The 25,126-nt window shown below is 40.9% G+C and overlaps 1 protein-coding gene across 1 annotated transcript in view; it reads left to right on the forward strand.

Moving 5' to 3' along the window:
* Nucleotides 1-7,999, forward strand: part of LOC124474756 (membrane progestin receptor beta-like) — an 11,553-nt gene extending 3,554 nt beyond the window's left edge. The window contains exon 5 of the mRNA XM_047031174.1: nucleotides 7,301-7,999. Coding sequence (XP_046887130.1) covers nucleotides 7,301-7,510 — 210 coding nt within the window. The 3' untranslated portion in view covers nucleotides 7,511-7,999. The remainder of the gene's footprint in view (nucleotides 1-7,300) is intronic.
* The last annotated feature ends 17,127 nt before the right edge of the window (nucleotides 8,000-25,126 follow it).

Below are 25,126 nucleotides of genomic sequence, written 5' to 3' on the forward strand. Positions count from 1 at the left end.
TGTGGATGCGCCGTGTTTGGATGCCAATGTAGGTTTGCAAAACCATGTAGCAACAACAGCCAACGAAACGTCCGCCATTGTTGATGTTGTGTTTGTGTTTGGCGCTACCCCGCGCTAGCGTTTGCTGGAAAATATGAGACGTATACAGTGACGTAATGACGTGGCTCTGTGGTGGCTCCTCGCCCGTGGAAAAGCAAACCAGTTCTTAGTAAGCTCCGTTCTTGAACCAGCTCCGATCTGGCCTCTAGCACCAGCTCCGATCTGGCTCTAGCACCAGCTCCGAACTAGCTCCCAGTTCACTTTGGTGGAAAGGGGGTACTTGTGACGTCGCAAGGAGCCAGGCTACTGCCCTTTTCTCTGCTTTGCCCACCCAGAAATCTGGCCCGCCCATGAAAAACTGAGCTACGATCGTGCAAAGGCAAGTGCGATATCGGTTTTTCCTGGAGAGACATCATGGCTAGCAAACGAACGAACATAACAGTTGCTCAGTGTTTGGATGTACAAATCAAAACAATCCGCCTTTCTCCTCATTGAAATGACTATGAATCTGCAAAACAGGGTGATCAGATGAGAAAGGCCTAAATTCCAGGCATCTTACAGCAACGGGGGGCTACGAGCCATTGCGATACATCCATTGTAAACATTAGCGCATGTTGCCGCCCCTCTCCTCCTCATTAGCATTTAAAGCTACAGACACAGAAAACAGCGCGTTTTTTAGGAAAGCTCATTGTGGGACTGCTCGTAGTGGCTGTAATTATGCACCAAGGCTGAATTTCGGGAAAAAATACTTCAGATACAGTAATAGGGAACCACTAGGGCCCTATATAAAAGCATCCAAAAACAGCATACCATGTAACCTTAAGATGATTTTCTATAAAGGTAGCCTACATATTGAACTGATAAGAATAAGAAAAATGAGAATGTCCGTGGTAAATCATAGTTTTCCGTGGGTCAGTGTTACAGGAACGTCTGGTTAAGCAAGAACACGGTCTAAGCCTGACAATTAGCCTGACCCGGACCAGGCTAGTTTTCGAAGCATCAGTTACCATAGTAACCGAGTTCGAACTACGTTGAGCTAACTTTATGGTAACCGAATGAACTAGAAATGAATAAGACTAACTGACATAAGTCTGGCTTATTCGGTAAACTCGCATTATGGAACAGGCCTGAGATCTTGTGTGTTGTGTTTGGTCAACATATTCATGTACTTTTACGTACTTAGTGACAAAATCAAGCAGGCTATATCATTTACATTTTTGCATTTAGCAGACGCTTTTATCCAAAGCGACTTCCAAAAAGAGAGCTTTACAAAAGTGCATAGGTCACTAATCATAACAACGAGATAGCCCCAAACATTGTGGGTAGCCAAAACATGAAACATATAATGTGAAAACTAAATAAGTCCCAAAGGGAAGAACCCATAAGAACATGTATTAAAACAATATATACATTAAAGGGGCAATTGACTTTTTTGGGGGGGTATTTCACACTGTTCCTTAAGGTCTCCGAAAAGGGTATGTAACATTGGTTGGGTTGAAAATGGCCGGGTGCTGTTCTATGCCCCCTGATAGATCCTCTGAAATGTTCCCCGGGAAAAAACACTAGCTTTTCTCCTTTTATGGTATGCTCATTAATATTTCGATAAGCTGCGTGCTGATTGGTTGGTTTTCAACGAGTGAAGCTGGGGAGCAAAAACGCAACACGGCCAACAGCAGCACTCGCTGAAACACCGAAGGTGGAGACTTGAAATAAAAACGCGCAAATAAATCTATTGTGTCTACACAACAGATTTTCAACAGATTGACTACATATCATTTGAAATTATAACATTACTTGTTTCCACTTCTGTTGTTGAAGCAAACTGGATTGACTGAGGTGTGTAGAACGTTAGGCCTACAGCTTAGCAAGCAAACCATATCGTGATTCAACTTGGCTTCAATTAGCTAGCTCTAGATATCTTGCTGAAAAATAACATGACAAAGATCTGGAGAAACATGCATAGTGAATTGTAGAACACTGGTTATTTATTTGAATGACACACAGTCAGGAACATGAAACAGAACGTTAGCCCCATTGCCAATAAACTAGGCTAAATTATCACACATTCTACCTATGCTCTTGCGTTAGCAAGCTAAACTACTTTAGTCTACATGCCTACAGTCTAAGTGTTACTAGTAACAGTTAATAGCAATGCTAATGTATCCTGTATCTAGCACCTGCCTTTCTCCAGTTCTTTCAAATAGATTATTAGACAGGCATTAGAAATAAGCGCCGTTAGCCAGACTGCTGTTCGTTTTCTGGCAATTTTTTCGGAAGCTTTCCTTCTAATGCAGACTACAGCTAGTCTAGTTAGAGTCATTTGATGTGTGTAGAAACGTATTTAGCATTCTACCTGGTATGCTATATACAGGACACGTTAGCATTGCTAATAAATGTTAGCACAACATCATACTGTCCTTATAGCTTGCGGTTGCAATGAGCATACGGTCGGAACAGCACCTCTTTCCAGGTTCAGCTTCCTAGCAAATCCTGCTTGAAATTGTCCAAGGTTGTCAAAACTGTCTTGGGTAAAATGTTCAGAGCAAATGAATGATTGAGTGTCGAACTTCGCCGGGATCTTCTCATAGACAACAGCAGCCATGCCTGTCGAATGTTTGGCTCCTTGGGAAGACTGTGAGTGTTAGCCTTCCCTGTACAGCCTGCTGCCTGGAACACAGCATTTACGACCGTGGTCCATTTTCAATATCCTTGTTATAATTCAAAATGTTCTTCTTTATAATTCCTTATAAGTAGCCTACACAGAGCAGCGCAGCTAAACTAGTATCGGAGATAGACGCCACCCTCTGGCTGGTCTGGATGTACATTTTTGGGCGTGACAAAGATACAGACCAGAGCCAAAAGGCGGTCCCCCGTCCTACGTCACACACCGGTGGCTTTGTTGAAAAGCTAGCGTTTTACAGGCACATTTTTTCTTTTTGAGATTTGCATAGGAAAGAGGTGTCAATGGACTTTGATATTGACTGTATATTCATTTTACCCACAAACTGTCGTTATTCAACTATGACAAGGTAAAATCGGTTTTGCAATCAATCGCCTCTTTAAAACATCATGAACCTTGAAAAGTGCAAGGGTTAGGGTTCCCATTGTACTGTGTAAGGCTGGGGCATAGACTTGATGTAGTCGGGTTGCAGTCCCGTTCATCGCTCGAAGGTCAGTACCAGGGTCTTGAATCTGATACGGGCCGTGATGGGAAGCCAGTGGAGGGAGATGAGGAGCTAAGTAACATGGGAGTGTCTGGGTAGATGAAGACCCCCAGGCGGGCTGCCGCGTTCTGAATCTTCTGGAGAGGGCGGGTTGCGCATGCTGGGAGACCGGCGAGCAGCGAGTTGCAGTAGTCCAACTTTGAGAGGACAAGTGCTTGGACTAGCTGCTGGGTGGAATGCTCAGACATATGGCAGGTCATTTTAACATTTATTTCTACAAACATACTAGTCACTATTTTAAAGTGACTAGTACTAATTGTTTAGTTACTAGTAACTATTCAATAGTTACTAGTATCTATTCCAGTTTTACTAGTAACTTTTCATTAGATACTAGTAACTATTCTTTAGTTACTAGTAACTATTCTTCAGTTACTAGTAACTAATCCAATAGTTTCTAGTATCTATTCCCATTTTACTAGTAACTTTTCATTAGATACTAGTACCTATTCTTTAGTTACTAGTAACTATTCTTTAGCTACTAGTAACTATTCTTTAGTTACTAGTAACTAATCCAATAGTTTCTAGTATCTATTCCCATTTTACTAGTAACTTTCATTAGATGCTAGTAACTATTCTTTAGTTACTAGTAACTATTCCAACATATCCCGAATATCCAATAAGTACTAGTAACATCGCCAACAAGATATCTAGTTAATATGCAAATTAGCTGCTGAAGATATGTAGTTAACATGCAAATTAGCTGCTGAAAACCACACCTCACAGAAGACAGTACTACAGGGAACATATCGACGCGAACCGATTTAAGATATGGCACACACCGTGTTATTGAACAAATTCCAACAAGGCAACATACATTTACATTACATTTAGTCATTTAGCAGACGCTCTTATCCAGGCGACTTACAGTAAGTACAGGGACATTCCCCCCGAGGCAAATGCTGAAACCACACCTCACAGAAGACAGTACTACAGGGAACATATCGACGCGAACCGATTTAAGATATGGCACACACGTGTTATTGAACAAATTCCAACAAGGCAACATACATTTACATTACATTTAGTCATTTAGCAGACGCTCTTATCCAGGCGACTTACAGTAAGTACAGGGACATTCCCCCCGAGGCAAATGCTGAAAACCACACCTCACAGAAGACAGTACTACAGGGAACATATCGACGCGAACCGATTTAAGATATGGCACACACGTGTTATTGAACAAATTCCAACAAGGCAACATACATTTACATTACATTTAGTCATTTAGCAGACGCTCTTATCCAGACTCATGCTGGTCGTTTCATGCAGCCGCAGCCGATGTCGAACGCACCTATTGGTTTACAGAGCGTTAGATTGGCTTTGCAAAAAACAACTTTGATACGGAGTGTTCTATTAACGGAATAACGCATTTTAAATATAGCTCGATCCCGTGAATTTGATCGTGGAAAGCCGAAATTGTGATTGTGATTAAAATTCAATTAATCGTGCAGCCCTAGTTACTATCAGATTCAAGACCCTGGTACTGGACCTTCCGAGCGATGAACGGGACTGCACCCGACTACATCAAGTCTATGCCCCAGCCTTACACAGTACAACGGCACTTAGGAAGGATTGCTGGACCTGTTGTTTCCTCCAGGATCACAATGACTCATGTTGAGAGACTTGTTCCTCTTGTTGGTTAGTTGTAACTGCCTTAAAAATATTGTACTCGCTGTGAAATGTATTTTGTTGCTTGCTTTTCAACAGGTACACCCTTGCACTTTTTAAGGTTCATGTTGTTTAAAGAGGCGATTGATTGCAAAACCGATTTTACCTTGTCATAGTTGAATAACGACAGTTCGTGGGTAAAATGAACATACAGTGAATATCAAAGTCCATTGACACCTCTTTCCTATGCAAATCTCAAAAAGAAAAAATGTGCCTCTAAAACGCTAGCTTTTCAACAAAGCCACCGGTGTGACGTAGGACGGGGACCGCCCTTTTTGGCTCTGGTCTGTATCTTTGTCACGCCCCAAAATGTACATCCAGACCAGCCCGAGGTAGCGTCTATCTCCGATACTAGTTTAGCTGCGCGCCGCTCTGTGTAGGCTAATGTAGGAATTACAAAGAAGAACGTTTTGAATTATAACAAGGATATTGAAAATGGACCACGGCCGTAAATGCTGTGTTCCAGGCAGCAGGCTGTAAAGGGAAGGCTAACACTCACAGTCTTCCCAAGGAGCCAAACATTCGACAGGCATGGCTGCTGTTGTCTATGAGAAGATCCCGGCGAAGTTCGACACTCAAAACAGGAAATTGGGGAATTCATGCAAGAAAAAAGTAACGAGTAACAAGCCCATTTAAATTTCAGTAATGTAACTGCGTTATTTAATTGAAAAAAGTAATGAGTTACATTACTAGTTACCGCCAAAAGTAGTGGAGTTACAGTACTTAGTTACTTTGTAACAGCGTCCCAACACTGGGTTACTAGTAACTAAATAATAAGTACTAGTAATTTTAAAATAGTGACTAGTAACGTTTATAGAAATAAATGTTAAAACAGCTTGCCATACAGACAGGTATCTCAGCTGTGAGGGAGAGCTCATCTTATGGTAAACCCGAGGTTCTAGCAGAGGATGAAGGGGTCACCGTCGCAGATCCCAGGGTGATTGAGAGATAGTGGGAGATTGGCCGAGATGATGAGGAGTTCTGTTCTGGCGAGGTTCAGCTGGAGGTGGTGCTTGGTCATCCAGGCGGAGATGTCTGCGAGGCAGGCCTGGATCCTAGCTGAGATCCCCGGATCAGTCAGGGGGAACGACAGGTACAGCTGCGTGTCGTCAGCGTAGCAGTGGTAGGAGAAGCCATGGGAGGTGATGATTGGTCCAAGCGAGGTGGTGTACAGGGAGAAGAGGAGTGGTCCAAGGAGGAGCCCTGAGGGACACCAGTGGAGAGCTGGCGGGGCCTGACACTTTGCCTCCCTAGGAGACCTGGTAGGATCTTCCCAACATGTAGGATGAGATCCACTGAAGTGCAGTGCCAGTGATGCCCATCTCAGAAAGTCTGGGGAGCAGGATTTGATTGTTAACCGTATTAAATTCTGCAGAAAGGTCATCAGAATGATGACGGATGACCTCGAAGACGCTTTGGCAGACTGGAGGGCAGTAGTGACTGAGAGGAGGATGGAATGGGGTGTATTTATGTAAATGTCCACATTGCCTCAATATCTTTGTGTCAATAATTCAATTATAATTTTGACTGATGGTTTTTCAAACCTTATTGGCTCCAACATGACATCATGCTGAATTACCATTCGCCATTTCATGCAATTTTACCTTGAAATGTCAACCGTTTCTTAACTTTTATCCCAAAGCTGACCAAAGCTAATACTCCTTAGTAGCAGCGGATAGAGAGGCTGACTTGTAACCTTATGCTCATGAGTTCAAATCCACATTCAGCCTATTGTTTATGCGCCAAACATCGGGTAGTTTTGCTCTCTTGTTGTCCAACTCTTGATCTTTTACAATGTAAATGTTATTAATATGTTGCCATTTTGACAAGACCATTACTGCACACTGATGAAAATATGTACTGTACTCTCCACATTGTCTACGTAAAGGTTGCATTTTGTGCACGGGCTCCCCCTCTCCCTCTTCCTGCAACATTGCCTTCCATTTTTGGTGAGGACAGGTACATTGACTTGTTGCCTTTTTATAGTTGCTTACATGATTAGTATGTTTACAATTATGCACTTTATAGTGCTTGTACAACCTGATGTCCGTGTTTGATCCGTTCGTTCACATGTGTGGCATTTTGGAAGGCAGTGTCTTGAAAAGGCAATTAAGTGACAAAATCTTATATTTCTGAGTTAATGTAGAAAAGTGTGTTTAGTGATTTGCAAAACACTGTGTGTAGTATTTTGCAAATATTGTGCGGCTGAGAATGTGCTTATAGTTGTGCAGATCTGGGCTGCTGTTTTGCTCCTTAAGTGTCAGGTTTCACTAACGGTGTGTTATTTGAAAATGTTGTGTCTAAGCAATTGGAAAAAAATGTAACCCATTTGACACTTGACCCCTGAAACCACTTCTTCCTACCACCAGGGGATGCTGTTTCTCTTGGCAGCCTTCTTCTTCTCCTTCCCCATCCCAGAGTGTTGCTTTCCCGGGCACTGTGATATAATTGGTCACGCCCATCAGATCTTTCACCTGCTGCTGTGTCTCAGCACACTGGTCCAACAGGAAGCAGTGTTGGAGGACTTCCTGTCACGGCGGGCGTCCCTGGTGAAGGAGCATGGGAGTGGTATCTTTTAGTGGCAGGGGTGTCCTTCCCTTTGCTGGTGCTGCTTTGTTCAATGACTGCCATCGCTATGAGAACACAAGCTCACACACACCTGATGCTGAGAAAGAGGTAGAGGAGGAAGAAAAGACCATGAAGGAGAGACAGGGGCACACATGAGACAGATGAGGATGGATGAATAGAGGAGGAGGGTGGAGATAGAGGGGAGATAATGTTTTGAATAGCAAAAACAGAAATAGTTCTCTGTTAACAATTTGTTATTTAAAACAACTACACTCAGTCACTGAAACTGTAGCTTAACATTGACTCTCTAAACAGTAAATACTTATTACAAATCATATATACAATGTCATAATAAATGCTAATTACAATTGTAAATTTACCTCAACATAGTTTTTTTATTTATTGATACTATAATGAGAGTGTATATCATCAAAAACGTCATTATATAAGCTGCTTATTGAAAATTGTTTTACCAAAGATGACTAATGCCACTGAATGAACCCCACTCAAGAGTAATTAAATGTAGTTGTATTGTGTCGTTTGTAACCTCTTTACGGAAAATACAAATAAAAAAAAACAGCTAAGAAATCACAGCAAAACCTCAGTAATGTAAAAAATACATTCCATTTGTTCAAGTCATTCATACAATGTCAAACAATTACGATAAATTACACTCTCCACCACTCATACACACTGGCTGTTTATCAATCCACGTTTTTTTCTGTTCTTGTGTTCTTGCAAACTCGTTTGACGTCATCTTTCATTGCCAAGTACGGTTTCCAATCCAAAGAACACAAGTCACCAAGAACGCCAAAAATACCCGGAAATGTTCTTGATCCGCCCGTTTTATCGAGGATGTGTCGGATGGTGACTTGACCAGCGAGAACGCTTCTGATTCCCCAGAAGTCATTGCAAGATGTCAAGCGAGGCGGACAAACCTCACAACTGTAATTTTTTACTTTTCATATTTCAGCTAAACGGTACTTGTAAATCAGCATCTGAATTAAAATGTGACGAGAATTAGGCAGTGTAGTTGCTGAAAATGTTCTTATTTTATTGATGAAACGGCAAATTTGTAAATTTGCTCCGACTTTTCGATAACCTAGCTAGCATCTCAGTGCAGACAACTAGTTAACATTAGGTACTGTAAGTTTGCAAGGGCTACAGAAAACGTAAAATTACAAGTAGAGGGACAATTTTTTGCTTTGTTATCTAGTTTTTGTAGTCAGTCAGTGTTATCATAATGCTGCGAGTCCAGGAAAATCCAAACCATCTCAAACCATTCTCCGTCCTTGCGTCCTTGCAAGATCATTTTCGCAATGGACGCTTGCAAACTTGCGTTCTCAGCGTTCTTCGGATTGATAACAGCCAATGTCATTGGGGCCAAGCGGCGAAGCCACTTAAGTGATTCTACCTTTTCTTATTATTATTATTACACTTCTTCTGCCATTGGAGTCTATGGCAGCCCCTAGAACCGTACGGTGAAAAGTTGTGAAATTTGCACACTCATTAAGCACAGTCCCCTCTTTATATTCACCAAGTTTCATGTCACTCATTGGAGCACTCTAGCGCCACCAACTGGTCAAAGTTGGACTTGTGTTTACACATGTAACTTTTGAACCGTATGACCGATTTTCAAAAAGGAGGTACCATTGGATTCCTGGGTCGAGACGAGTTCAACACTCCCATATTACGTCGGTTATAAAGATTTTCCGCCATATTTTTTATAAAGAAAAAAAACGTTTTTTCGCTTCAACTACTTCAATTTTTGTCAAATCATCCCCAGACTTGGCACACATCATCATCAGACCAACCCTCACAGAAGGATATTTGATTTTCAAAACCGTTTGTCCGGTACCAGCCAGTCAAAATCGGCAACAAGCAACCAAACAGGAATTTGGGTCATATCTCAGCAAATATTTGAGAAAATCAACACCAAACTTGGTGTGATGACCTCGAAACCCTCGTCTGAGGATGTCTACACAATTTGGTGTCATGTGATCACTGGGCGTGGCCGCAGGAAGCAAAACTTTGTTTTGGCCAATAACTATTGATTTGTTTGCTTTTATTAAGTTATTCCTTTGTCTCATGATATCTTGGGACGTTCCGTGTGTGACTCATTCATCTGTGATAATAGCCGAATTGATACGGCTGCCATTTTGAATTAATTGAAAAACTTTTCTCCTTTAAAGTGTGTCCAATCTGAACCAAATTTTGCCAGAGATTATCTTCAGACCAAGCCTCACAAAGGCCATAACATGATTTTCAGATTTTCAGCACCGTTTGCACGGTACAGCCAATCAAAATGTGCCATTAAGCCAGCAAACAGGAAGTTGGGTCGTATCTCAGTAAATCTTTGATGGATTCACACCAAACTTGCTGCATGCACTTGGAACGCTGTTCTGAGGATTTCTTAAGTGTTTTATGGGTCATTTCACTGCATGGCCACCTCATTGCTGCTTGCAGCCATATTTCCAATTTGTTCTTGTCGATCACACCATGTTTTTCAAATAACACTGGATGTTTTTCCCTCACAGTGCAGTTTGGTGCATTATACAATGTAGCCTACCTATTGTTGTGTGAACAAGAAATTGATAGTTGATTGAAAATTGTTGATAATTATATTTACATTTTGGCAAACATACAGAAGATGTTCATTTTAGATTAATAGGTTATTTGGTTATTTATAACCAATAAAAATGTATCAATTATATAACTGGTATTCATCCCCGTAGCCCATCGCATAGCAAAACCAGCTCTGGGGATACACCTTTGCACTTCCACTCCATTGCCTACAGGTGGGATGTGTTTCATTTTAAATATATATTTTTATTTTGTATCTTATCTTCCACAGATGATTAGACATTTGACATTTAACTTGGACATTTTACAGTATAGCCTTAGACCAGTAAATATACAGTATTTTTCGGAAAACAAACCACATTTTCTAAAAGCCGCACCCCACCAGAATGGGAGCTTTGTGTTTGTACATCGGATTTTAAACCCGCACAGAAATATACGCCACACTTGATACGGGAACAATGATACCAGAGCCCGTCTACGGAGAGCCTGTCCACTCCTATTACAGTTGTTTTCAAATCCTTACACACATTTCTTTTACTTTACTTAAAAAAAAAATTCAAAACTTCACACAAATCCAACAACTGCACACACAAAATGCAAAATGCCTCGCTTCTCTCTGCAAAATAGAAGCACTGCAATCAAAACATTCACAAATACGTCTCAAAACACATATTTGTCTCATGTTACAAACACTTTTGCCATTATATTACATTTTTGGATATATCATATACACAGAGTTATTCAAAACCTAAAGCTCTTTTTTCATGAGCTCCTTGAAATGGCAGAGATGATGAAAAATTCACAGGTAAACACGAAAACAAGATTGAAACCCAATTTACTGTATTTTTTTTACAATTAACATTTGTGGAATACAGTATTGCACAGTACAAAAGAAAGAGTGTAGGAGGACAGAAACCAAACCTACAGTAATTTTGAAAAAGGTGATTACGAAATTGTGTCTGTGTGCCATGAACTGTGGCATACAGTAATATATAAAATGTTCTACAATATTGTCAGAATGTCTTCTTACAGTCACTGTACTGTTGCACGGTATGATCCAGTAATCCACCAGACTGTGACCAATCATGCAGTGCATTGCAGTCAATGGATGCACGGGTGCTACTTAAAATATATGTTCAAGTTCAAGTCTTTTATTTGTCAGGTACACAGAACAACAAAAGGTTAGACTGGGCACTGAAATTCTTAAGACAAGACAACGCAAGCACCTGGCATAACATAACAAATAAGTACACGGAACATAATTTACATCTATGCTGAGCTTAAATAAGTGAAACTTCCTAAATCTACAGATAGCAATAAATAATCGACTATACTAACCCTAATACTAAAACTTCCTAAATTACAGATAACAATAAATAGTACACTTTACTAACCCTAAATTTACATAAAACCTGTTTCAACCCTATAACCTATTCTAACCTAAGTGGAGTACAGTACAATAGTGCAAATTTGCAGATCAGTGACTAAGTCAATGACCATACAGGAGCCTGGTGGCGAGGTACAGTAGTGCAATGTTACTGATCGTGCAACCAGTAGTTTTTGCATGTTCAACATGGATTGTAGGTCGATAGTTGAATGAACGAGCACTTATGTCCTTTCTATTTCTTACAGGGTGAGTCGTTGTTGCCCATAACATACTAGCATTCTGCTAACGAATGCTGATTGGTTAGTGAAGGACTGACTACGACCAGAGATCCCGCTTGATGGCATCCGAAGCAGAACCAGAATGTCACATTAGCAACAACATTAACAAGCCAAAACTCTTTCTAGCATGTGTATTGACAGGGAGAGCCTCCCCTGTCAGTTGTGTTGTCGATGCCTCAAGAGAAACGTGGAAGTAACCAGAGCTTGCCGTCAAGCAGTATCTCTGGCCGTACAATGTGTATGACGTCAATGACATTTTAAAAGGCTTTTTAGAACAGAAAGGCGAAAAATCTAACACCCAGCGGTGTGTATTTTTTTTGCCTCCCCTTTCGAATTCAGAATTCAAATTACTAGAAAAAAATTACATCCTGAGAAAAGTGGATTTTGAGGGGTATAGCTCCTTAGACCTTCATTCATTCTGCACTCGACCGTTAGCGCCCTCATATGGAACTTGAGTGGAACTGCAACCAGTTCAGAACCCGGAAGTTTCCTTAGAGTGGCATTTCTACCCATAGACATAATAGCTGTGTCTATTACCGCGCACTTGAGCACTCCGAGCTCTGATTTTCAGTGCTTAGGGCGCTTCACTCACAAAACCAGAAGAATTCAGTGCACTGAAAGTACCCGGATGGCGCACTACAAAAACGGTCCAAAAAAACAGTGTATAACGATGACCACTACTCGCCCTAAACAGGCGCCATCTTGGCTACGTAGCGGAAAACGAGGAGCCCTTTCGGCCGTTTTTTTCCACTTAAGTGGAGAAGCGCGTTCATTTTGGCAAGTTTTGCGGGTGTCGCGAGCAGATTTGTGTCCGTCACTTCCACCAAGTGTTTAACGTAAGTGTTTCATTTGAGACAGCACTTATCAGTGACGGAGTGCACTGAATATGTAAGTGCACTGTTTTGCAGGGCCCTGTATTGCAGTGTACTTCATAAAGTGCGCGGTAGTAGACACAGCCATAATAAAGAGTAGACGCTGCATTAGCTGCTGGACGAAGCGATGGACGTCACTGACGCTTACTTTAGCCAGGGCTTGGAGACATCTACTAAAGCTGAGCATTTTCGACACTCGGGTGATGGTCTCCAGTAAACCGGAAGCCGATTTGCCCTATTGCGGCTACAGCGGAAGTTCGTCAGTACGATTGTGCACAGAGCCAATTCCTGCTCAAATCGGCGGATAGGCTAATCGCAAACAGGGCTCAGGGGATTACTTTTCACAAGTAAAATGTAACATTACCATACTATTGGATGTATTTTGTGAAAATAATAACCATGTCCTGTATCATAGCTACATGTATGACCTTTGCAGCAAAGCAAACTGCGTGAAAATCAGTTCGGTATTCAGTTCGGTATGATTAATTAAATGCGCTGACATCTCATTGCCCCAGCCAAACAGATTACACTGAGTGAAGCGGTTGACCTTTCCAAGATGGCGGCCCCACGGCTCGTCAGCGCCAGTAGGCAGTAGCGGTCGATGCGGCGTCTACTCTTTACTATGTCTCTATGTCTATGGTTCTCCCTATATTAGACATTCTCTGGAGAGCCTAACCTGTCAGCTGTGTTGTCGATGCCTCCAGAAAAAAAAGGAAGTGACCAGAGTTTGCCGTAAAGCAGTATCTCTGGTCGTACGATGTGTATGACGTCAGTGACATTTTAAAAGGCTTTTTGAGACAAACAAGCGACTTTAAAAAATGTAACGCTGAGCAGTGTGTATTTTTTTGCCTCCCTTTTAAAATTCAACATTTAAATCACTAGACAAAAAATTATATCCTGAGAAAAGTGGATTTGCACTCTCCCGTTAGCGCCTTCATATGGAACTAGAGTGGAACTGCAACCAGTTTAGGACTAATCAACTTTCCTTCATCCTTGAGTCTTTGAAAGCCTACAAAAGCCTGGAGGGATATAAATGGATGCAATCAGCTGGATTAGTGATGAATATTCAGCTTTGAAGTCTACCAGCTACAAATTGCTATGTGTAACGATAATGCAGTCAGTTGTATAACTTGTATAGCGGGAACAGTGTGGGAACATAGGGCTGTGGGAACATAGGCATGCTCCCTGTATAGCTAGCTAGCAGTAGCGAGTCTGTATAACATTTGTCAACAGTTAGCTAGTAACGTAGGCTAACGTAAATTATATCAGTGCACTTTTCATCACAAACATGCCATTACATATTTATTAGAGATAAGTCATTCCAAGAGACTGAATGATCCTCAGTTAAAGCCATGGGTGGTTGTCAGGAATTATGGGGTTTTTCTCTCTGGATCTTAGAAATTTAAAAAATGCTTTCCCTTAACATTTTTCCCGATGGTTCAGGCATCCCGGTCGGCGCACAGCAGCTATCCACCATGTTGAATCAATGTTTATTGAAGTAGGCAGCAAATTAATCAACGTTTATTGAAATAGGCAGCAAATATGTATAATATGTATGTAAGCATATATGTATGTACACTCTGGCGCTCCACTTGGCTCTCCACTTTCCTGCCAAAATGACGATGACCAGTGCATGCTGGGATTGCATGACGTAAACTCCCGGAGCTGACCTTATCCCGCCCCCCCCGACTTTTAAAAATCTTTTTGCACTTCCGTTGTATTGGCACTTCCTGTTTACCTGGGATATCATTCATTTCAATGGAGAACTGCCGAGAATTGCTGAATTGCATGTACTGCGATAAGTTATATTAGCCACAAACATACAATGTTCTAACGATTTCACTGCAGGGCATATGCATTTGCTATACTTTGTTTTAAAGCTTAGGTCCTCCAGAATTCAGTTGTTTGATTAAATTTACAGTCATGTATTTGAGATTCCCCCGCAAAACCGACCAGCTAACATTGTACCAGTAGAACGTCTTGGTATCTAATTGAGGCTCTAGTTACATCAGGTCTCTGCTATTAGCCATAAACTTCAAATGTATGAGTGACAAATTACACAAATTATGCAGTAATAATAAATAGTAACAACTTTTTTATTGAGGGTCTTTGGTACAAGCTTTGCAACGTGTTAAAACGTACATGATATAGGGTGTGCACTAGTAATCTTCCCTCTTATCTAATGGAAATTAGAAACAATATTAAATAATTTTAATGCTGCATTGTTTCAAAAGCTTTACATTACATTTAGATGCACTGCAGCAGTTGTTTTGCTCACAGCCATGCCCATACATTTGGTTATAATCTTGTATCTACTAATATCATACATTGAGAATACTAAAACATACTAAAAATATAGCTGCAAGCAGCGATGCGGGTTCCTCCACAAAATGGCAAAAAAATGTACATTGTAGAAGGTCAAGAGTTGGACAACAAGGGAGCAAAACTACTTAGTGTTGGGCCATCTACAATAGGCTGAATGGGGATTTGAACTCATGAGCATAAGGTTACAAGGCAGCCTCTCTATCCTCTCTGCTACACACCAACTGTTAAGATTGTATGAGTAAAATAATCAAAGTATTAGCTTTGGTCAGCTTTGGGACAAAGGTTAAGAAGCGGTTGACATTTCAAAGTGGAATTGCATGAAATTGCGCATGGTATTTCATAATGATGTCATCCTGTTTAACTAAACAGATATTCAAATTTAAGACAGGCTAAAAGACTGTGACTGGATTCAAACCTGCAACCTTATACTTTGCAGGTCACTGTCCCAGTCCATTGAGCTATTCTTAGTGTTGAATAACATTAAGTTCAGTTACTCTATAAAAAAGTAAGCAGTTTCTTCCGTGGTAAGAGTTGTTGGATTCAGCCAAAGTTTAAACTACTCAAATTCAATCATATTTTGACATGCCAACGTGAAATTGTTGATGGTACTTCAGAGTGATGTCATCTTGAACCCAATAAGGTTTGAAAACAATCAGTCAAAATGATATTTGATTTATTGACACAGAGATATTGAAGCAATGTGGACATAAATACACCCCTTTCAGACATTTTGTAGTACATTTCTCATTCTATTTCAACCTATAAAAAAACACACCTGCCCGCACACTATCCCCCAATCCATGCCGTTTACCTCCCTCCCAGCACAACTCAAGTCAAAGCAGAAATGCTGTAGCGGACGCATGAAGTTCAGACATCGACCAAAATTTGACTCCCACAATCAAAACACAATGCTCGCAACACTGCTTCCAGAATTTAGGGATGGGACGTATGGCACTGACGCATCGATGCTTGTGTCGCAAAACCAATACGCACAGTTTTGAAAAAGTGTTTTGGAGCTTGTATCAAATTTCGAAACCACGTGACAGATGACGTTCAATGCTTCAAACGTCACGAACTGGTTCGAAGTTTTGCCGCTCTTCTGAACCAGAGCCATGGAAGGAACGAAGCCACCGCTTCTTGTTAAAGACAAATCTCACATTGTCAGAGAAGCAGCACCAGGCATCGCTAGAGTTTCTTCCATCAGTCATTATTATTTAGCCAAATCCGTATAGTAATAATTATAAATCCGTGCATTTGTGTTGTGTTATTTTATTGAAATGAAACGTAACATGATAGGACTAGGTAGGTCTATACAGTGCCCAGAAAACAAATGTTGATGATTCGTCAACATTGTCAACAGTAATAATAATTTGTAAAAATAAAGTTCCCCCAGTTCACAATAGACCTACATATCACAAATGTTAAGAAAAAATCGGTGTTATCTAGTTTAATTGATATAAAGACCATATCGTATAAACTCCTTCCACCCGCAACAAAAAGTAATGATTTTTTCGGTGGTGTAGTTGGTTAAAGCATTGTACGCCAACATATTGTTAATGCGAATCTGGAATCCTGAGTTCGCGCCTCAATGCAGGGACCCTCGTACGACGTTCATTAACTTTTACTGTGAGAAAATGACATAATTCTAAAGGCCTACGGATGTATCACAACATTTTAATGTGTGAGAACTAATATCAGATCAAAATGAACACATGTAGCCTTAATTAAATATTGAATAACGTAGGGTAGTCTACCGTCGGAGACAACCACTACGCCTCATTCAGCCAGTTTAAGCGGCTGCTAGATGACGCTGTTCATTTTCAATGCGCCGATAGTTCGGCTCTTTGGGCCGGCACAATCCGGAAGAAACCACCAAAGCTTCACAAGGCATCGTTCGCCCATCCCTACCAGAATTTCTCAAAGATGTAGTGATGTTTCGTTCGTGAACGATTCGTTCATTTTGAACGAATCCTTATAAGGACTCGGGAGTAACGAGTCCTCTCAACGAGTGATTCGTTCATTTCCCGACTAGGTCTTTCTACGAGTCTTTGGATCATTTTTCACGTGACCTGCATAGGCTCTGTAGCTAGAGGAAACGAACGATTCGTTCCTTTCCCGACTCGGTCTTTCTACGAGTCTTTGGATAATTTTTCACGTGACCTGTATAGGCTGTAGCAAGAGGAAACGAACGATTCGTTCCTTTCCCGACTCGGTCTTTCTACGAGTCTTTGGATCATTTTTCACGTGACCTGCATAGGCTCTGTAGCTAGAGGAAACGAATGATTAGTTCCTTCCCCGACTCGGTCTTTCTACGAGTCTTTGGATCCTTTTTTCACGTGACCCGCATTGTATTTTTTAGTAGAGGAAACAGTTTCCTTATTCCCTTTCGCGTGGCCGCTGTTTTTGTAAGACGTGAATGAATGATATTCGCTCAAGTCATCATACTGACTGGTTTTGTTATTTTCACTTTACATTTACACTTACAGTTTAGTGCAGTGTAATTGTTTGACGTGATAATTAAATGCTAGTGTGATAATACATGACCAAATCATACAAACTCATGATACATTATTTTAATGCAGGAATTTATTTTGAAATAGTATTTGCTGGTGCACATGTCATGCACTAACCTACAGTGGACGTATAGGGGCTATACGTCCTTTGCAGTGGACGTATAGCCCCCATGCATGCTGGGTACCCAAGAGCGCTGACGCTGATGATCTAGCTGTGCTCCCAGAGCCATAGAAAAAGAGATTTGCGACACTTCCATAGACTCCCATTGTTATCGAGGATTGCGGAAGTAAAGCGTGTCCCACGCGACCTATGGTTCCAAACATTGTATTTTCCACCGTTGAACCCCATTCATTTTCAGTGTCTCCGAAGTAAGTTAGCTAGTAAATTGATGAAAATCATGAATTTTTTCATATTTCATCCACCACATATCTTTTGTTATTAGTAGTATTTCATATAGCCTGCTGTAGAGAAAATGTATCGTAAGATTATAGCTTGTTAGATTCTAAATGCAGTTTGCGCTAGACTATGGGTCTAGTATCTAGAGCTAAGCAACACTTTTACTGTAGCTAGCTAGAGAGCACGTGTATCATAACCAGAAGATCGTTGGTTTATAGTCTGTCAAATTAGTTCCTAGTTATTGGTGTTCTTTGGCATACAGAGTTTACAGAATCTGCTCTTATTAGCCTACAGTACATCTGATTAGAGCTAGCAACAATGAATTGCAGATTAAAGCCTTGGGTCCCATATTGTCTAGCAACGCTCGGCAGGAATTTCAGGTCCACTCAATAGCTAGCTAGTTAGCTCAACTAGATGCATCTACTACTGCGGTCTAGGGTTTGTGAAAAGCAGACATTTAGATCACCTGCTCACTACAAACAAAAGGAGTGGAAGAACACTGGACATATTGTACAATAAAATGTTTTATTGAATTGCAGTTGGTTGCCTTGTAAATTCTATTCTATTTTTTTCTATTGAACAGTTGCTGGTGATCATGGTTAGATTCAACTTGCATCAAGTACTACAAACATAAGTGTTGTTAATGTGGTAAATTGTAAGTGGGCTGATGAAGAAGAAAAAAAACAGTCTAAGGTTAAACGTTAAGTGGAACAATATAGGCTACTGCTAGCATAGCCATTTCTAGCTCTGCTTCACAATATTGCGTTATGTACTTTAAGTTAATGTTATACATACATGTTAATAAAGTAGCATACATACATGATACAACACACCAGTAACCAATTGACATTGTGTTAATATACCGAAAATATCCGTGAATCGAGATGGTGCTGCTGTCTGTCCCGCCGAAAACCATTCACACAGGTTGACAGCAGTGTTGTTGTTTTTTTACCACAGCGAGCTACCGGAACCACGTGACAAAAAAGCTCTAGCTTTTTTCCTGCGTTTCACTGGCAGTGAGTGTTCACAATGTTGTAGTTCACTCTATTTTACACCAAAAACGTCAGGGAGGACTGCCTTATGTAGATACGAGTCAGCTGAAGATAGCCAGAATACCAGATTTCTTCAACCGAGCCTGTTTCATTTGTCATTTGCCTAAAAAAGCGACTTCCGTTGGCCAGCTCCATTGAAAACCATTCAAAAAAGTTGACAGCAGTGGGGCTTTTTGGAACTACAGCGAGCTACATGAACCACGTGATCACGTGTCGGCGAGATCAAAGCGTGTCGCAACTCTTTTTCTATGGCTCTGTGTGCTCCGACTGCGTGATATGACGAGATGCTAGTGATGCGCTAAGGTCTCGGCGTCTCCTGAAATGGCAGGCGTCTTTCTGCCTTGAAGCTGCGTGCGCATCATCATCAAGACCCCATGTATATGTCAAGATAACATCGAAGCTAACAATTTCGCCAAATCTGACTGCAGCTTTGTATACCATATATACTGTGTTATGGTTGTTTGAGTTAAACAACTTGTTTAATGAATTCAATGGCTGTTAAATGTAAAATCCAACTATACATTTATAAAAGAGAGAGTTCCAATCGAATCTGAATTATTTTTAACCTAGAGGTTTAAAAGACAACCTTTGCCTAAACTGACATGCACCAACTCAGAGAACTGAGTTTCAACATCCATATACACATTTAGTCTCTATTTTTGTTTCTACTCTTAAGGCATAACTATGTTTAACTTAATGTCTGCGCCTCTCTTTCAACAACTGTCTCTGGAGTGGGGGGTGGGGGCTTCACAGGGTGTCTACAGGTGTAAACAAGTTACATTTAAGACTTTTTAAGACCTTTTAATACCCCTTCCAATTGAAATTAAAGACCAAATTTACGATGGAAATATAGATCAAAAGTGGAAATATACAGTAATCTTCCCAAACACTGATGTCTGTTCATATGAACAGTATGGTAAAATGACAACAATCCGTTGAGTTTAAGTACATTGTCTAAATGTGTTTAATGCGAAAGGATAACACAAAAAAGGAATTGCTGTCCTAAATTATATTTTGTATTACACAATGGTGGAGCAAAAACTAGCAATTCCATGAATCCCATGGAAACAAAGGCAAATGTGTGAGATGTACTGATGTGGAGCACAAATCATCCAAGAAGCAGTACTTCTGTTGAGGAGTTTTTATTCAGATGACTAATCATTGGATTCAGGTCAAAAGTATATAACTTGAACTGGTTTCATTACTTAAGACACTAAAAGTCAGCAGCTTGGCATGCTGGGAAATGGAAAGGATAAAAAAATGTAGACTTTCATCAAAGTAAAAAATGCTGGTTTGTCCTTTTTCATCAATATCCTCAAAAAAGCAGCCTGCAGAGCTACTGTGTCTGTGGGGTGACTGTCTGTCTCTGGAGGGGCAAGCAGGGCCTGCAGGCAGGGGCAAGCAGGGCCTGCAGGCAGGGGCAAGCAGGGCCTGCAGGCAGTGGCAAGCAGGGCCTGCAGGCAGGGGCAATCAGGGCCTGCAGGCAGGGGCAAGCAGGGCCTGCAGGCAGGGGCAAGCAGGGCCTGCAGGCAGGGGCAAGCAGGGCCTGCAGGCAGGGGCAAGCAGGGCCTGCAGGCCAGCTGGATGAAGCTGTCCTGGGGTCAGGGCTGAAGAGAAGCTGTCCTGATTCTGTTCAGCTAGAGGGGGGTAGTCAAGCAAGGGATCTGTTTTTCTCTCAGCATCCTCTGTTGAACTCTGTTGAGCAGGCCTCTGCATGACCCTCCAGACCTGTAAAAATGAAGAAAAGATACATGTCAGTTGTGAAAAATGAAGCTTTTTACATCGACACTTGACATAAACTACAGTTTTGACTGTGAAATGCAATGGCATTACTTGAACTTAAATCCAAATGTGTTGAACTGATGGAGACCCGGCCATGCAAAGTCACTCCAAACATTTGGCTCGATTCCAGGCTCTGGCAAGAGTATTTAGCTCTAAACTGGTCAAAATACACATCTGACCAAAGACCAACTCCCCCTTTGCCTGTAAACAGTGATTCTGACTGTCAGAGACCTTTCAATAGGCTGACCGAGTGAAACTAGCCTGGCTAACGTAGGTCGCTTTCTCAGGAAAATGACAAATGAAATAGGCTTGTTTTGATGGATCCTATATACTGGCTATCTTCAGTAGACTCAAGTCTACAAAAAGCAGCCCTCCCTGACGTTTTAGGACTAGAATTTAGTGAATTAAGATATTGTTTACCGCCAGTGAGTGAGCGAGCCGAGTCTGTCACTGAGGCTTTGTCAAAACAATGTACCCCGGGACGCAGTCTCACTCCACTTGCAAGTTTTCCACAGATCACAAAAATAATCGGAGCATCTGGCTACAAGCACAATTCCTACATCTCCTAAAGGCTTCCCTCCTCGAGGTTTGGTAACAAACACATTTTTGGTGTCGACCGAACTGTAAAATGGTGAACTTAAGAACATGACGCGACCAAAACATGGCTGCCGCCTAAGCCTATGCGGTCTCCCTGGCGCATAGGCTTATTACAAAGACTTTCTCAACCCAAAACAAAATTCTGAGCCGACAGGTCTGTGGGGAATTGCTTGTTCTCCTAAAAGCTCCTCTACCTTTTTGATGAATTTGCCGAGATGCTACATGATTCAGTAATTACACAGAGGGAAAAAGCTAGCTACTTTTCGAGTTCGGTATTCCGTCACTTCAAACTCACAATCTAAAGGTCTCAAAGTGCTCAAACCTTCACCATAATTCAAGAGTAGTGTACTTTCACGAACCCAATCATTGATTCTAGGTTAAAATGTGTAAAAATAGGACTTAGCGAACGTGGCTTTCAGGTGATTCCAGTTGAAAACAACAATGGCCGCCGAAAAATAATTTATATTCGTAACGGCGAGCTGCGATTGGAAGCGAAATGAGGGTGAGGGTGGGGCTTGGTCAGCACACCATTTCCAGAAAGGATGTGTGTGCGTCTCGCAAAGCTCGCGCGTGTCAGTAGGTTGACCACCTGTTCCTCTTTGCGCTGTATAGCACAGCATTTTGTGCATTTATCGTGCGGAACAAGGGGTGAAAATGCTGTGCGACACAACGCAAAGCGGGACAGGTGGTCACCCTAGTGTCAAGGGGCAGGATGAGTCTGTGAGAATTTGGAGCGCGCACTCTGTGGAGCAATTCAATTGAATTCAATCATATATTGACATACCAAGGTGAAATTGTTTATGGTACTAGAGATTGATGTCGTCTTGAACCCTATTAGGTTTGAAAAACAATCAGTCAAAATTATATTTGATTTATTAACAAAAGAAATATTGAGGCAATTTGGACATTTACATAAATACACTTCTTTCAGCCATTTTGTATTGCATTTCTTATTCCATGTCACCCTATGTAAAGACATGTATTCTACACATCTGTAACTAATTTCAAGTCGATTAGGTCTATGGTTTATGAGTAGAAGGGTTTTGAAGGTTGTACCAAATTTGGACAGTACAGCAAAATCTATCATGGCGACCTTATGGGTTCTTGAGGCTTTTTTGTTCCCCATGAGAAATAAGGCATGTATACTAATCTTCAGGCATTTTGGAGTAATGGGGCGCTGGGGAAATCACATAGACTTTGGGCGTGTTTTATAGCGCCATCTATGGGCGCACATGGGCCACTAGCCGTCTGGGAGTAATGAGTGACCTGTTGTATCATTGGGCCAAATTGGAAAAAATCTGGTCCAGGACTTGAGCTATTGGGCCATTTAACGGAGAAATATAATAATAATAAGAATAATAAGGATACTAACAAAAACAATAGGTTTCCTCCTACCGGAGGAACCCTAATAATAATAATAATAACAAAAACAATAGGTTTCCTCCTACCGGAGGAACCCTAATAATAATAACAAAAACAATAGGTTTCCTCCTACCGGAGGAACCCTAATAAGAAGAATACTAACAAAAACAATATGAATTTTCAGCTTTGTACCTCTTATGCTTGAATTAATATAAATCAATATTCAAAATTCCTTTCAAATCCTCTCAAACTTCTTAAACCTTCAACTTCAAATCCTTCTTCCTCAATCTTTCAGCTAGAGCCACCATTTAAACGTTAAAATGTTGACAAAACCCTAAACTATTTTTAAATAATTAAGCTTTTTGATATCTATTCAACTATTTTCAATATCACTGATTATGTTTCATTACTTTTTCAAACCGTTTCTGAGATTTACATGGGTGTGTACACTTCAAAAGTAGCCCAATTCCGCGGGAAAACCGTGGACCTGGTAACACTGCTCAGAACATTAGCAATCATAGCTGCACCATTACCATGGCAACCACACAAACACGCGCCACTAACACAGGTGATTGGTATTAGCTGATTAGTGGAGACACAAGACATACACATCGTACGACTAGAGCTACTGCTAGACGGCAAGTTCTGGTTACTTCCACTTTTCTCTCAAGGCATCGACAACACAGCTGACAGGTTAGGCTCTCCCTGTCAATACACATGCTAGAAAGAGTTTTGGGTTGCTAATGTTGCTAATGCTCTGACATTCTGGTTCTGCTTCGGATGCCATCAAGCGGGATCTCTGGTCGTAGTCAGTCCTTCACTAACCAATCAGCATTCGTTAGCAGAATGCTAGCGTGTTATGGGCAACAACGACTTACCCTGTAAGAAATCGAAAAGACATAAGTTCTCGTTCATTCAACTTTTGACCTGTAATCCATGTTGAAGTGCAAAAACTACAATCAAATCTGAGATTTATCAACGACAATCAGGCGAAAGAGACAAATGTAGCCGTTTAGCTCCATAGACTCCCATTCATTTTGCACTCGACCGCGATCACTCCTAGTGGAACTCTGGTGGAACTGCAGCAAAATTCGGTACAATGGGGCTTGATAGGGAGTGGGCATGCTCTCCTTAAACAGGCTTTGGTTGTTTGTTTCATTCAATCAATACATTGAATCCTACTAAGAAAGCCGAGTAAACGCACTGAATGATAGGCTACATCTGCTACTGATATTACTATCCCAACTAATTTCAGCTGTTAAAACTATAATATTCTTTTTACAACTAGCTAGCCTACTTCTTCTGTTTAACAGTTCAACTTTCAGCTTCTCCCGCATTGTAGGCTATTTAAGCTCTTAGCTTTGTTAGATGATGCAGTTCAGCTTCCACACTGCCTCTTGAAATTCAACTATTTCTTCGATTGCTTCACAACGTTCAAACGTATTCTCCCGCATTGTATTAAAGCACTTAGCTTTGTTAGATGATGCAGTTCAGCTCCCACACTGCCTCTTTAGTGTGACTCACACATTTCTTTTATTAATTTTAGCTTGCAGGTATTTTTTCATTTCTGTATTTTCAGCCATAAAAAAAATATATATATCTGATTTCAGCATTCCAACGCATTTTCAGCAGGAAATGCATTTTCTAGTTAAGCTTCTTCTTCTTCTTCTTCTATTTTTTCCGCGAAACCTTTCAGCGCCTTCAAATCTTCAGCTATTAAAACCGTTGCGCAATCAAAAAAATTCATATAAATCAATATATAAATCAATATTCATATTTTTTTTAACATGGTTTTCCAATTGATTTTTTTCTCAAATCCTCTCAATCCTCTTAAACTTCTTCAACTTTCAAATCCTTCTTCTTCCTCAATCCTTCAGCTACAGCCACCAATTAAACTTGAAAATGTTGACAAACCCTAAACTATAAAAAAAACTACAGCTTTTTGATATCTATTCAACTTTTTCAATATCACTGATTATGTTTGAGGACTTTTTCAAACCGTTTCTGAGATTTACATGGGTGTGTACGTGAAAGGCTAGGGTGCAGACTGAAACGCTTAGAGTGGAGGGGAGCTTCTGATGTCGTTGAAATTTTTTTTCTAGTTTGCCAGCATTGTCACAATTTTCGCTCTTCATTCTTCGTTTTTGGATCAATATAGCTAATTTTGTGCTGGTCGTAGACAGTTGTCTTTGGAATCCAACAGACTTACACATTTGTTCAGAGCCCCACGAAAGCGAGACAAAGTCCAACTCTCGCCCCATAGAGTCCAATGCAAATCGGGTGACAAATTCGTCAGAAAAGGCAAAAACAACCAGATTTAGAAACTGCCGGTAGAGTCGTATTTCTGACCGCACAGAAATATAAAGGACATATCTGGTTTCGGCAGAGTCTTGGGTCTCGGAAAATATCCGTATTTTTTGGATTGGACATATGTTTTGCGTCTAGGTTAACTTGTTTGAGGTGTGGATTCTAGCTAGAT

Source organism: Hypomesus transpacificus, chromosome 12 (assembly GCF_021917145.1).
Source record: "Hypomesus transpacificus isolate Combined female chromosome 12, fHypTra1, whole genome shotgun sequence".
In the NCBI taxonomy this organism is placed as follows: Eukaryota; Metazoa; Chordata; class Actinopteri; order Osmeriformes; family Osmeridae; genus Hypomesus; species Hypomesus transpacificus.